This window comes from Hyla sarda, chromosome 2 (assembly GCF_029499605.1).
Source record: "Hyla sarda isolate aHylSar1 chromosome 2, aHylSar1.hap1, whole genome shotgun sequence".
In the NCBI taxonomy this organism is placed as follows: domain Eukaryota; kingdom Metazoa; phylum Chordata; class Amphibia; order Anura; family Hylidae; genus Hyla; species Hyla sarda.
This window is the reverse complement of record NC_079190.1, coordinates 335,696,527-335,712,793: the sequence shown is the minus strand read 5'-3', so window position 1 is coordinate 335,712,793 and position 16,267 is coordinate 335,696,527. Positions and strand designations below refer to the sequence as shown.

The 16,267-nt window shown below is 43.5% G+C and overlaps 1 protein-coding gene across 7 annotated transcripts in view; it reads left to right on the top strand.

Moving 5' to 3' along the window:
- Positions 1-16,267, top strand: part of LOC130357941 (uncharacterized) — a 78,751-nt gene that overhangs the window by 28,707 nt on the left and 33,777 nt on the right. Inside the window, exon 1 of one of the 7 annotated variants that reach the window (XM_056560711.1) lies at positions 1,672-1,706. The exons of 2 other annotated variants lie outside the window; for them this stretch is intronic. Coding sequence is in view for 2 of the 5 variants with exons in the window: in XM_056560706.1 (XP_056416681.1) it covers positions 16,005-16,043 (39 nt within the window). In the remaining 3 variants the exon portion in view is untranslated. Of the gene's footprint in view, positions 1-1,671; positions 1,707-15,242; positions 15,607-15,812; positions 16,044-16,267 lie in introns of those variants that run through there. 4 more of the 7 variants (XM_056560707.1, XM_056560706.1, XM_056560705.1 and 1 more) reach the window with 4 other exon arrangements.

The following is a 16,267-nucleotide window of genomic DNA, read 5'->3' as shown; positions in this document are numbered from 1 at the left end:
AAAGTGAGAGAGCGCCATGCGCATTTGAAGCCTAATTTGGGGATTTGCTTGCACCACTAAAATACGGCAGTGTTTCCCAAACCGGGTGTCTCCAGCTGTTGCAAAACTCCCAGCATGCCTTGACAGTCAGTGGCTGTCTGGCAATACTGTGAGTTGTTGTTTTTCAGCAGGAGGAAACAGTGACGTACAAGACGTGTAAGGGGTATGTGTATATGTAGTGTTTTACTTTTTTACTTTTTATTTTTGTGTAGTGTAGTGTTTTTTTGGGTTCATTCACACGGGCGGGGGTTTACAGGGAGTTTCTTGCTGGGAGTTTGAGCTGCGGCAGAACATTTTCCACATCTCAAACTTGCAGCAGAAAACTCGCTGTAAACCCCCGTCCGTGTGAATGTACCCTGTACATTCACATGGGGTGGGGCAAACCTCCAGCTGTTGCAAAACTATTACTCCCAGTATGCCCTTTGGCTGTCCGTGCATGCTGGGAGTTGTAGTTATCCAACAGCTGGAGGCACATTGGTTGCAAAACACTGAGAGTTTGTTACCTAAGTGTTTAGCAACCAGTGTGCCTCCAGCTGTTGCAAAACTACCACTCTCAGCATGCACTTACACCAAAAGGGCATGCTGGGACTTGTAGTTATGCAACAGCTTGAGGCACACTACTGCAACTCCCAGCATGCTCTTTGGTAGTTTGTGCATGCTGAGGGTTGTAGTTATGCAATTGCTGGAGGCACACTTTTTCATAGAACTACAACCCCCAGCATGCACAAACTACCAAAGGGCATGCTTGGAGTTGTAGTAGTGCCTTCTGCTGTTGCATAACAACAACTCCCAGCATGCCCAGCATGGCCAGCCTTACCTCCTGCCGCTGCCTCCGCTCCGGGGGCCCCGATCCCGCCACCGATGCCGGGGATCAGGGGCCCCCACTCCAGGTACTCACTCCCATCTCCAGAATAGGGGCAGAGCGAGCGGGTGCCGTTAGGGACATCCCCACAGCAGGAGTCCTGATTAGTTGGCAGTCACCGGCCGACGAACCAGGATTGTTATAGGGTGATAGGTGCCGTGTCGGACAGCACCCATCACCCTTTTTTTCCTGGTCACCGGGGACCCGATTGACCCGGAATCGCCTCAAATCACCGATCTGAATTGATCGGTAATTTGCGGCAATCGCCGACATGGGGGATCTCAGGACCCCCCAGGGGTTTGCACGGGGTGCCTGCTGAATGATTTCAGCAGGCATCCCGGTCCGGTCCCTGCCCTGCGAGCGTCGGGGACCGGAATTCCCATGGGCGTACAGGTACCCGTGCTCCTTAAATGGGCACTATCAGATATAAAAACATTTGATATGTTGTAAAGCATGCAAAACCAATAAGTTTTGCAATTGCTTTCATAAAGAAAAAAAATCAGTATTTCATACTGAAAAAGCCAGTCAAAAAACTGCCTCCCTGCCTCCTGGGATACCTACCAGCCTGGTCATCACCTACGTCATGGACCCACTTCATAATTGACAGGTCTGCAGATCTAAAGCTGCTGTGATCGGCCCCCTCACTGTCTGTGTTTACTTCACAGTCTCCTCGTGTGAGGAGAAGGGGGAGGGGTGGGAGTATACTGCAGCCTGTGAGCAGAAGATAAAAGAAGCTGGTGACTGAAGATGGGGACTGAATTGAGGATTTTTTGTTTCAAAACTAAGTGTCCCTGCATGTATATATGTGTGTTGATATATACGTATTTGTGTAAATCTGTGTTGTCTAGGTAATGTGCATGTCTATGAATAAATGAAGTCAATGTGTGTGTGTGTGTGTGTGTGTGTGTGGATCTAATACAGGGGGACTACATTCATATGCCTCCAGCTGTTCCTAAACTACAAATCCCAGCATGCATGCACAGACAAATTATGTGTGGGCATGCTGGGAGTTGTAGTTTTGCAACAATAGGAGGAACACAGCCTGCAGCAACATAGCTGTAAATCTTAGTTTTACCAATCATATGCCTCCAGCTGTTTCGAAACTATAACTCAAAGGATGTGTGGGCATGCTGGGAGCTGTAATTTTGCAACAGCTGTAAGCACATAGTGTGTGTGTACAGCATAAAACCAGAAAGGAATGTGTTACAGATGCTCACTCCCCAGAACAGTGGAGAGAAGAGTGAGGGAGGAGGAGGGGGGGGGAGTGGTTTTTACGCTTAAAAAAAAAATGTAAATAAGAAGAGAGGGGAATTTTATTTTTTTATTGGGGGACTGGCTTATTCACTTTTATTAAAACTTTTTAAAATATGTTATTCACTACTATTTTTACTACAACCTCCACTATGCAGTGCAACAATGCACTATAACTCCCAGTATGCAAAGGGACAAAGCACTACAACTCCCAGTATGTAGAGATACAATGCATTACAAGCCTTTTTGTCTTCTTTGCTGGAGGTTATGAGCTTGTAATGCATTGTATCTCTACCTACTGGTGGTTGTAGTGCTGTGTGTCCCTTTCCATATTAGATTTACATACTTGGGGTTGTAGTGCATTATCCCTTTGCATGTTAGAATCTATAGTACAGACTCCAATATGCAAAGTGGCAAAGTACTACAACCCCCAGTATGTAAAGGTACAAAGTACTACAATTGTTGTAGTGCTTTGTACCTTTGTATACTGGAGGTCACACACAAATGAAACACAGTTACCAGGACAGACAGTAACTGCAGCTGATGAAGACTCCTCACTTCATTCACATAGTCATCCATGGTAATCCTGTTGATGGGGTCATGTGACTAGCAGATGTGGTAACCCACAGGTGTATGGTGGGACCACGGGTGTAGCAGTGTGAGTGGTAGGATCAGATGGTTTTAACCCCGGGGCAAGATGTTGTTAACCCCTAGTGTTCATGACGCCAGTTTGGTTTTAGGGTTCCGGAACACCACACGCCTGGTTCCTCCGCTATCCCAGTTGCTAGTAGGGAAATGAGAGTCCACAACCAGTTATGATCAAACAGAGGCTTTACTGAGTATAAGACAGATGGAATTATCTTCACAGCTAAGGCCAGATTTCCCAGAGAGGTGGCCAGGACCCAGGAGGACCTTGCAGCTTGCTGGACCAATATACTAGTAATTAACTTGACTCTAGATTGGACTTGACTTGACTATATGCAGGACTTGACTAGTTTCAGTGACAGCAGACATAAACTTGAGACTTACTGGAATGACTGTAGCTTTTGGGGTCTTCCAGTTGCTTGCACTGAGATCTCTGGTGGTTGCTGTGCTCAGTAAGGTAGCATAAGAGTTAAGAGAGTGAACTGTAATGGCCGCCCCTTTATATAATGGGGGGGCTGGACTAAAGCCCATTGGTCAAGCTGCAGGTCATAGGTTAAGCTGGTGCTTTCTGGGAGAATATGTGACAACAAATTATGTGACTGCATGACATAACATGTGACAGACTTACACGGGTCCTTTGTATTACCTATACATAAGGATACTGTCTAGACATTAAATTGATATACACAACATTCTGGAAACAACAGGGGGAGACCTTGCAGGGGAGCCGCCAGGTAACTGAGGGTCTCAACCTGACAGGACCCAAGGGTAGTACAGGACCATGTCCTGTACTGGGACATTACACAGACATGCGTGGCCTGTCCATTTGCTACCCTGGCAGCCCCTGCGCTATACCCTGCTGGTGAGTGAGCCGTCTTTGTGGGACCCCCTCCCACAAAGACGGAGGAGGGGCGGTGTTGCACTGCTGCTACTTAGGCAGAGCAGTGTGGAGTGTGAGCGCACTCCGGCAGGTGGGGGTGGGGGTATGGGGAGGGGATGTTTGGGTAGATAGATGATGCGCTGTCGGGACTTTGGCAGCGCAATAGAGTGGGCGGAAACTTCATGGAGAGAAGGGAAGTAGCGCAGCGGGAATCATGACGTACAGGCGCGTTCTTGTGCGCTAAATCCCCTGTGTCATTTAGGCCACGCCCCCCAAAATTTTCGGCACTAAAAAGGCATCAGCCAAAAATGCAGAAAGGAGCATTTTCGGGTGATAATTTTTGGTGGACAAAATTCTGGTGAATCCCTAGAATATATCACATTTACAAGAAAAAAAACCTGATGTTAACTGCCCTCTGTCATCTGTATTAAAATAGAGTGACCATGTGAATACTACCATGTAAATTTTCCCCAGGAAAATGTTGGCTGTTCTTTACATATGGCAGGGCTTTATTTGTACTAGGCCTGTACTGCACACAGTGAACAAACAATTAACCTGCTTACCTAGATGGGGATTTCTATTACATATTTGGCCATGTCTGCTGTAATGAGCAATCACATTTTAAATGGGTTCTCCACTGCCTTAACCTACAGTTAGTTAGTACTGTGGCTATATGTTATTATGGCTTTTTTTTCCGGTTGCTCACGGTACTGTATGTGGTGTTTTTCTTACCTTGGTTCCAGACCCACAAGCTGGTTTCTTCATTTGCTTCCTGCCGAAGGCTGTCTGGGCATGCTGGGAGTTGTAGTTTTGCAACAGCTGGAGGCACCCTGGTTGGGAAACACTGCAATAGCAAACCTTCGGGAGCTGCCCAGCGCTCAGGGACTCCCCTCTGGCAAGGTTAGGGTTAACAATCCCCCAGCGCGTCAGGCCCGAGGCTGACATCACAATGGCACATGCGCAGATGACCCTCCTGAGCGAGGACGAACTGCGCATGCGCCCATCACGGGATCCGATTCGCCGAAAGCAGCCCAATCCGTATTTAACTTAGAAGAAGCTGAAAGTAAGGAGATGCGCGCTGATGACACCAGAGGATTCAGTCGCGTGGGAGGCGGGCACGTACGGAGCGAGGGTCAGGCCGGCCTCCCACACACTACCCTCCACGGTGACGTGCCGATGGCAAGATGGCGGCGGAAGAAGAAAAAAAAAATTGGTCTAGGCAAGGCAGGAAGCAAATGAAGAAACCAGCTTCAGGGTCTGGAAAAAAGGTAAGTAAAACACCACATACAGTACCGTGAGCAACCGGAAAAAAAGCTATAATAACATATAGCCACAGTACTAACTAACTGCCACAAGTAGGTTAAGGCAGTGGAGAACCCCTTTAATCTAAATGTAAGTCTAAATGCATGCTAGACCCTTTTTCTCCAGAGTAATAAGCCAAATCGGGTTAAATAGGGTTATTAATAGTAATGAAATACCACTAATTCTGTACATAAAAAAAATAAAATTCTATATTGTGTTATCTCATTAAATAATACAATACTCTAAGCTCCCTAAAATAAATATTTCAATCACTGGGCCTCCTGAAATAAATAATAATAAAATAGTTCTTTGTGAAAAAAATAATACAATGTACTGTATTTTTTATCTCAAAAATACTAAACACAATGCTCCTCCTGCTCCTCCTGAACTCAAAAATACACTGCTCAAAAAAATAAAGGGAACACTAAGATAACACATCCTAGATCTGAATGAATGAACTAATCGTATGAAATACTTTCGTCTTTACATAGTTGAATCCCGACCTCCTATCTAGATCTCATATCCCGACCCGTAAAATGTGTACCAGGTATTGAAATATCTCCAGCCGTACGGAAGTTATGTGGGAACATACATTTCCCATTGATTTGTATGGGACTTTAAACAAAAACCCCGATCCTCAAAAATGGGGGTAGTTAAGGGATAAATTAACTATCCTATATTTTAAGTGGACATATAAGTAACATGTGACCAAGTATTATTGAAATATCTCCAGCGGTTTGGAAGTTATGCATTAACATATATTTCCCATTGTATGGGACTTTAAACATAAACCCTGCCCCTGGCAAATGGGGGTGAGTAAGGGTTAAATCACCTATCCTATGTTTGTTGTTGACATATAAGTAAGATGTGTGCCAAGTTTCATGTTAATATCTTTAGCCGTTTGGCCGTGATCCTGGAACATACATACAAGCGCTGCGGAATCTGTAGGCGCTATATAAATAAATTATTATTATTATTATTATTATACACACGTTGAGTTATATATATATATATATATATAGACTAGCTGAGTACCCAGAGTTGCCATGTTTTTCCTTCCTAATCCTTTTTGGGGAGGAAAATAAACAAAGGAGGAAGCTTTTGACTTCATATGCAGTCCTCATATATGGTTGTCATATAATGACCTCCTATCCCGACCTCCTATCTCGACTTCCTGTCCCGACCTCCTTTACCGTCCTCCTATCCCGACCTCCTATCCCGACCTCCTATCCCGACCTCCTGTCCCGTCCTGCTATCCCGTCCTCGACCTCCTATCCCGTCCTTCTATCTCGACCTCCTTTCCCGACCTCCTATCCTGTCCTCCAATCTCGAGCTCCTATCCCGACCTCCTATCCTGACCTCCTATCCCGACCTCCTATCCCGACCTCCTATCTCGACCTCCTATCTCGACCTCCTATCCCGTCCTCCTATCCCGTCCTCCTATCCCGACCTCCTTACCCGTCCTCATATCTAGACCTCCTATCTTGACCTCCTATCCCGTCCTCCTATCTCGGCCTCCTATCCCAACTTCCTATCCAGACCTCCTATCCCGTCCTCATATCCCGTCCTCCTATCTTGTCCTCCTATCCCGACCTCCTATCCTGACATCCTATCCCGACCTCCAATCTCGATCTCCTATCCCGTCCTCCTATCCCGACCTCCTATCCCGACCCGTAATATGTGTACCAGGTATTGAAATATCTCCAGCCGTACGGAAGTTATGTGGGAACATACATTTCCCATTGATTTGCATGGGACTTTAAACAAAAACCCCGACCCTCAAAAATTGGGGTAGTTAAAGGTTAAATTAACTATCCTATATTTTAAGTGGACATATAAGTAACATGTGACCGAGTATTATTGAAATATCTCCAGCCGTTTGGAAGTTATGCATTAACATACATTTCCCATTGACTTGTATGGGACCTTAAACATAAACCTCGCCCCTGGCAAATGGAGGTGAGTAAGGGTTAAATCACCTATCCTATGTTTGTTGTTGACATATAAGTAACATGTGTGCCAAGTTTCATGTTAATATCTTTAGCCGTTTGGACGTGATGCTGGAACATACATACATACAAACACACACGTTGAGTTTTCTATATATAGACTAGCTGAGTACCCAGCATTGCCCTTCCTAATCCTTTTTGGGGAGGAAAATAAACAAAGGAGGAAGCTTTTGACTTCATATGCAGTCCTCATATATTGTTGTCATATCCCGACCCCACATCCCGACCTCCTATCCCGACCTCCTATCTTGACCTCCTGTCCCGACCTCCTATACCGTCCTCCTATCCCGTCGTCCTATCCCGACCTCCTATCCCGACCTCCTATCCCGTCCTGCTATCCCATCCTCGAGCTCCTATCCCGTCCTCCTATCTCGACTTCCTATCCCGACCTCCTATCCCGTCCTCCAATCTCGAGCTCCTATGCCGACCTCCTATCCTGACCTCCTATCCCGTCCTCCTATCTTGACCTCCTATCTCAACCTCCTATCCCATCCTCCTATCCCGACCTCCTATCCCGACCTCCTTTCCCGTCCTCCTATCCCGACCTCCTTTCCCGTCCTCATATCTCGACCTCCTATCTTGACCTCCTATCCCGTCCTCCTATCTCGACCTCCTATCCCGTCCTCATATCCCGTCCTCCTATCTTGTCCTCCTATTCCGACCTCCTATCCTGACATCCTATCCTGACCTCCAATCTCGACCTCCTATCCCGTCCTCCTATCCCGACCTCCTATCCTGACCTCCTTTCCCGTCCTCATATCTCGACCTCCTATCTTGACCTCCTATCCCGTCCTCCTATCTCGACCTCCTATCCCAACCTCCTATCCAGACCTCCTATCCCATCCTCGTATCCCATCCTCCAATCCCGACCTCCTATCCCGACATCCGATCCCGACCTCCTACCCCGACCTCATATCTCGTCCTCATATCCCGTCCTCCTATCCCGACCTCCCATCCTGTCCTCATATCCTGACTCGTAATATGTGTACCAGGTAATTAAATAGCTCCAGCCTAACGGAAATAAGATGGGAACATACATTTCCCATTGATTTGCATGGGACTTTAAAAAAAAAACCCTGACCCTCACAAAAGGGGGTAGTTAAGGGTTAAATTAACTTTCCTATATTTTTAATTGGACATATAAGTAACATGTGACCAAGTATTATCAAAATATCTCCAGCCGTTTGGAAGTTATGCAGTAACATATATTTCCCATTGACTTGCATGGGACTTTAAACATAAGCCCCGCCCCTGGCAAATGGGGGGTGAGTAAGGGTTAAATGTCCTATCCTATGTTTGTTGTTGACACATAAGTAACATGTGTGCCAAGATTCATTTTAATATCTTTAGCTGTTTGAGAGTTTTTGTGGTACATACATACTTATATACATATATACACACATACATACATACATACATACGTATATACATACATACATACACACACATACATATATACATACTTACATACATACATATATACATACATACATACATATATACATACATACATACACACATACATATATACATATATACATACATACATACATATATACACACATACATACATACATATATACATACATACATAAATACATATATACATACATACATACATATATACATACATACATACACACACACATACATACATATATACATACATATATACATACATACACACATATATACATACATACATACATAAATACATACATACATACATATATACATACATACATACATACATACACACACACATACATACATATATACATACATACATACACACATATATACATACATACACATATATATACATACATACATACATATATACATACATACATACATACATACATAAACTCACTCGTTGAGTTTTATATATATAGAGATTGGACATGGGTCACTTTATACTGTAGTAAATTTAAAACGTTTTTACTTATCATAGCCATTGTGAGATTGTTTGCTTGCCATATATTGCATTTCAGGACAGTGGGAAAATTCAGGCACAAAATTTCTTTGTAAACCCTTAACCCCTTAAGGACTCAGCCCATTTTGGCCTTAAGGACTCAGACAATTAAATTTTTACGTTTTCATTTTTTCCTCCTTGCCTTCTAAAAATCATAACTCTTTTATATTTTCATCCACAGACTAGTATGAGGGCTTGTTTTTTGTGCGACCAGTTGTCCTTTGTAATGACATCACTCATTATATCATAAAATGTATGGCGCAACCAAAAAACACTATTTTTGTGGGGAAATTAAAACGAAAAACGCAATTTTGCCAATTTTGGAAGGTTTCGTTTTCACACCGTACAATTTATGGTAACAATGATGTGTGTTCTTTATTCTGAGGGTCAATATGATTAAAATGATACCCATTATTACATACTTTCCTATTATTGTTGCGCTTAAAAAAAATCACAAACTTTTTAACCAAATTAGTACGTTTATAATCCCTTTATTTTGATGACCTCTAACTTTTTTATTTTTCCGTATAAGCGGCGGTATGGGGGCTCATTTTTTGCGCCATGATCTGTACTTTTTTTGATACCACATTTGCATATAAAAAACTTTTAATACATTTTTTATCATTTTTTTTAAAATAAAATGTATTAAAAAAGTAGCAATTTTGGACTTTTCTTTTTTTGTTCACGCCATTCACCGTACGGGATCATTAACATTTTATTTTAATAGTTCGGACATTTACGCACGCGGCGATACCAAATATGTCTATAAAATAAATTTTTTACGCTTTTTGGGGGTAAAATAGGAAAAAACGGACGTTTAACTTTTTTATTGGGGAAGGGGATTTTTCACTTTTTTTTTTACTTTTACTTTAACTTTTTTTTACACTTGAATAGTCCCCATAGGGGACTATTCATAGCAATACCATGATTGCTAATACTGATCTGTTCTATGTATAGGACATAGAACAGATCAGTATTATCGGTCATCTCCTGCTCTGGTCTGCTCGATCTCAGACCAGAGCAGGAGATGTCGGGAGCCGAACGGAGGAAGGTGAGGGGCCCTCCGTGAGGCGTTCTTAATGATCGGATCCCCGCAGCAGCGCTGCGGGCGATCCGATCATTCATTCAAATCGCGCACTTCCGCAGATGCCGGGATCTGTATTGATCCCGGCACCTGAGGGGTTAATGGCGGACGCCCGCGAGATCACGGGCGTCGGCCATTGCCGGCGGGTCCCTGGCTGCGATCAGCAGCCGGGATCAGCCGTGCATGACACGGGCATCGCTCCGATGCCCGCGGTTATGCACAGGACGTAAATGTATGTCCTGGTGCGTTAAGTACCACCGCACCAGGACGTACATTTACGTCCTGCGTCCTTAAGGGGTTAAGGACCAGGGGTTTTTCTGTTTTTGCATTTTCGTTTCTTCCTCCTTACCTTTAAAAAATCATACCTCTTTCAATTTTGCACCTAAAAATCCATATGATGGCTTATTTTTTGCGCCCCCAATTCTACTTTGTTATGACCTCAGCCATTTTACCAAAAAATCTACGGTGAAACGGAAAAAAAAATCATTGTGAGACCAAATTGAAAAAAAAAACGCTATTTTGAAAATTTGGGGGCTTCCGTTTTTTTACAGAACATTATTCGGTAAAAATGACACCTTATCATTATTCTGTAGGTCCATACGATTAAAATGATACCCTACTTATATAGGTTTGATTTTGTCGTACTTCTGGAAAAAATCATAACTACATGCAGGAAAATTAATACGTTTAAAATTGTCATCTTCTGACCCCTATAACTTTTCCGCGTACGGGCCGGTATGAGGGCTCATTTTTTGCGCCTTGATATGAAGTTTTTAGCATTTTTTTATTGATCGGACTTATTGATCGCTTTTTATTCATTTTTTCCATGATATAAAAAGTGACCAAAAATGCCCTATTTTGGAATTTGGAATTTTTTTGCGCGTACGCCATTGACCGCGCGGTTTAATTAATGATATATTTTTATAATTCGGACATTTCCGCACACGGTGATACCACATATGTTTATTTTTATTTACACAGTTTTTTTTTTTATGGGAAAAGGGGGTTGATTCAAACTTTTATTCAGTGGCACACTGAATTAATGATGCCACTGTGCACCCATAATTAATTATGCCGCTGTGCCCCCAGAATTAATTATGCCGCTGTGCACCCATAATTAATTATGCCGCTGTGCCCCCAGAATTAATTATGCCGCTGTGCACCCATAATTAATTATGCTGCTGTGCCTCCAGAATTAATTATGCCGCTGTGCACCCATAATTAATTATGCTGCTGTGCCTCCAGAATTAATGATGCCACTGTGCCCCCAGAATTAATGATGCCGATGTTTTCCCAGAATTAATGATGCTGCTGTGCCCCCAGAATGAATGATGCCGCTGTGTACGCAGAATGAATGATGACACTGTGCACCCATAATTAATTATGCTGCTGTGCCCCCAGAATTAATGATGCCGCTGTGTACCCAGAATTAATGATGCCACTGTACACACTGAATTAATGATGCCACTGTGCACCGATAATTAATTATGCTGCTGTGCCCCCAGAATTAATGATGCCGCTGTGCCCCCAGAATTAATGATGCCGCTGTGTACCCAGAATTACTGATGCCACTGTGCACACTGAATTAATTATGCCACTGTGCACCCATAATTAATTATGCTGCTGTGCCCCCAGAATTAATGATGCCACTGTGCCTCCAGAATTAATGATGCCGCTTGTGCCCCCGGAATTAATGATGCTGCTGTGTACCCAGAATTAATGATGCCGCTTTTCTCCCATAATTAATTATGCCGCTGTGCCTCCAGAATTAATTATGCCACTGTGCCCCCAAAATTAATGATGCCCCTGTGTCCCCAGAATTAATGATGCTGCTGTGCCCCCAGAATTAATGATGCCGCTGTGTCCCCAGAATTAATGATGCCACTGTGGCCCCAGAATTAATGATGCCGCTTTTCTCCCATAATTAATTATGCCGCGTTGGCTCCAGAATTAATGATGCCACTGTGCCCCCAGAATTAATGATGCCACTATGTTCCCAGAATTAATTATGCCACTGTGCCCCAAGAATTAATGATGCCACTATGTTCCCAGAATTAATTATGCCATTGTGCACCCATAATTAATTATGCCGCTGTGCCCCCAGAATTAATTTTGCCACTATGCTCCCAGAATTAATTATGCCACTGTGCCCCCAGAATTAATTATGCTGCTGTGTCCCCAGAATTAATGATGCCACTGTATCCCCATAATTACTGATGCCGCTGTGTCCCCAGAATTAATGTTGCCACTGTATCCCCATAATTACTGATGCCGCTGTGCCCCCAGAATTAATTATGCCACTGTGCACCCATAATTAATTATGCTGCTGTGCCTCCAGAATTAATTATGCCGATGTGCCCCCAGAATTAATGATGCCGCTTTGCACACAGAATTAATGATGTCGCTGTGCCCCCAGAATGAATTATGCCGCTGTGTCCCCAGAATTAATAATGCCGCTGTGCCCCCAGAATTAATGATGCCGCTGTGTACCCAGAATTAATGATGCCACTGTGCACACTGAATTAATGATGCCACTGTGCCCCAGAATTAATGATGCCGCTTGTGTCCCCAGAATTAATGATGCCACTGTGCCCCCAGAATTAATGATGCCACTGTGCCCCCAGAATTAATGATGCCGCTTGTGCCCCCAGAATTAATGATGCTGCTGTGTCCCCAGAATTAATGATGCCGCTTTTCTCCCCTAATTAATTATGCCGCTGTGCCTCCAGAATTAATTATGCCACTGTGCCCCCAGAATTAATGATGCCGCTGTGTCCCCAGAATTAATGATGCAGCTGTGCCCCCAGAATTAATGCTGCTGCTGTGTCCCCAGAATTAATGATGCCGCTTTTCTCCCAGAATTAATGATGCCGCTTTTCTCCCATAATTAATTATGCCGCTGTGCTTCCAGAATTAATTATGCCACTGTGCCCCCAGAATTAATGATGCCGTTGTGTTCCCAGAATTAATGATGCCGCTGTGTTCCCAGAATTAATGATGCCGCTGTGCCACCAGAATTAATTATGCCGCTGTGTCCCCAGAATTAATGATGCCGCTGTGCCCCCAGAATTAATTATGCCACTGTGCACCCATAATTATTTATGCTGCTGTGCCCCCAGAATTAATTATGCCACTGTGCACCCATAATTATTTATGCTGCTGAGTACCCAGAATTAATGATGCCACTGTGCACCCATAATTATTTATGCTGCTGTGCCCCCAGAATTAATGATGACACTGTGCCCCCAGAATTAATGATGCCGCTTGTGCCCCCAGAATTAATGATGCTGCTGTGTCCCCAGAATTAATGATGCCGCTTTTCTCCCATAACTAATTATGCCGCTTTGCCTCCAGAATTAATTATGCCACTGTGCCCCCAGAATTAATGATGCCGCTGTGTCCCCAGAATTAATGATGCTGCTGTGCCCCCAGAATTAATGATGCCGCTGTGTCCCCCGAATTAATGATGCCACTGTGCCCCCAGAATTAATTATGCCGCTGTGTTCCCAGAATTAGTTATGCCGCTGTGGCTCCAGAATTAATTGTGCCACTGTGCCCCCAGAATTAATGATGCCACTATGTTCCCAGAATTAATTATGCCACTGTGCCCCCAGAATTAATGATGCCACTGTATCCCCATAATTAATGATGCCGCTGTGTCCCCAGAATTAATTATGCCGCTTGTGCCTCCAGAATTAATGATGCTGCTGTGTCCCCAGAATTAATGATGCCACTGTGTCCCCAGAATTAATTATGCCACTATGTTCCCAGAATTAATTATGCCACTGTAAATCTAATATTTCACCTTCAAAGACTTATTACTGATTGGTGCACTAAGTATTATCTACTACAACTGGTAGTGAAGTTGTATCTATTGCAAAATCATTTTTGCATTGCGATTTTCACATGCACGAATATATTTTAACACTATAAGGGTGCATTCCCACAGGGCGTATTTCGCTGCGTATTTGCTGCGTATTTGGTGCTGCGTATTTTCCTACCGATTGACTTCAACAGAGAAAATAAAATATGCAGCAGCAAATATGCAGCAAATACACCGTGTGAGAATGTACCCTTAAGAGGTTAACCTACCATGCATGTGAAGTGTAATGAAATTCACTGGTGTAATGCGAAAATACTTACACTGATGAGGAGTTTTTCCTCCTTCATGGAAAAGTTGCTGTCAACCATTTTGATGCTGCTTGCTGTAAACTTCGCTGCCAGAGATCTCGCGATATTTCGCATGTCATGCGATATTGCACATGCAAATTTTATTGCGAATGCAAATTTTATGGCCCATAGAAAAAAAGGCTGTGAATATTGCGAATATGCGAATTTTGCGAATATATGATGAATATTCAACCATATACTCGCGAAATATCGCAAATTCGAATATGGCCTATGCCGCTCATCACTAATGTGTATATGTATAGTTTTTTTTATATATGTGATATGCAGTGGTGCATCTGTCACTATCTGTTACTAGGCCTACCTAAGGCCCAACCCCAGTGCAGCAAATATCGCAGCGGTGGCTATATCTCATAGCGCTAACATTTGATATCTGTGGTAACGGGGTGTGATGAGGGCAGATGTTGTTACCCTAAGGGCAGATAGCATTAACCACTTATATTGGGGACACCAGGGTGTGGTTTATAGTCGATTCCACCCGAAGGTATACCGCTAGATCCTGGGCTAGGTACAGGGGCAATAATGACTCCGATAATGGTAGCTTTACTGAGGGTAGACAGATGGTAAAGTCTATACAGCTCAGCCAGGGCCCACACAGGTGACCAGTGACTCAGAGACCTTATGGGCTTGCTGGGACTTGCAGTAGGACTGGACAATTTAATGCAGGCCAAGCTGACTTGACAGTTGCTGACAGGGACTGACTTGACTGTGGACATTCCATTTTATTTCCTGCCGTTTTGGGCCGGTTGTCGGCAGGGCCTCATTCAGAAAACAACCGCACCCTGGCATCACGACAAATCAAGGGTTAATACCACCAGAACCTGTAACATCATTGCCTCACCCAGTCACCACATATATATATATATATATATATATATATATATATATATATATCCTTGGCAGGGCTGGTGAAAGGATTTTTGCCACCCTAGGCAAAAGCTAATTTTGCCACCCCCTTGACTCCGCCCATTGGCCGGCCCTTTGACACCCCCCACTTACAACTGGGATGACGCACTTTAACAAACCTCCTCCTCATGGATTAGCTTACTACTGGGGTGACACTGTAACAAACCCCCTCCTCATGCTGCTGGCTGAGCGAGTTGTTCGGATGCTGGTTGTCTAACTTTCTTGCGGCAAGCAGAGCGGCGCCCCCATCAAGAGGGCGCTTTGGGCGGCTGCCTATTTTGCTTATAGGCAGAGCTGGCCCTGATTCCTGGGTTTTGCCTGTCCATGACTTTTTCCAGGCACTGGAAGAAGAAGAAAGAGAATATGGGAATTACCTTACAGCTTACCCAATAGTTTTCAGTCACATACATTCACATTCATAACCTGCCTTCTAAATTGCATGCCGAGGTTGGGACAAGATATGTGGTAGGAGAAACTACATGCCCACACAGAACTACTGATAATAACATAAGAGGAAATGCTGATAAAAAAGCATTGGTAAACTTAGTAGAGTTAATGGGGGAGATTTATCAAAACCTGTGCAGAGGAAGAGTGGTGCAGTTGCCCATAGCAACCAATCAGATTGCTTCTTTCATTTTCCACAGTCCTCTTTAGAGGCCTGTGGAAAATGAAAGAAGCAATCTGATTGGTTGCTATGGGCAACTGCACCACTCTAAAGAGGCACTGTAGAAAATGAAAGAAGCAATCTGATTAGTTGCTATGGGCAACTACACCACTCTTCCTCTGCACAGGTTTTGATAAATCTCCCCAAATATCTTTGTGGGAATCCGGTTGTAGTGTTGCTTTTTTTTTTTTTTCACGTCATGAGAAGTTTTCCTTCCATTTCCCAAAACCAGAGTCCTGTGAGTAAAGTCTACATATTGCATCACAGTAAGGCTGGGTTCACATCACGTTTTTGCCATACTGTTTTCAATCCGTTTTTCTAAAGAAAACCATATGGCAAAAAAAATGGATGGAACAGTATGGAAAAAAGTAAACCGTATGCGTTTTTAAACAGTATACTGTTTTTAAAAGTGCGTACAGTTCCGTCAGTTTTTATAGAAAAAAAAAACCATACGTTTTTGAA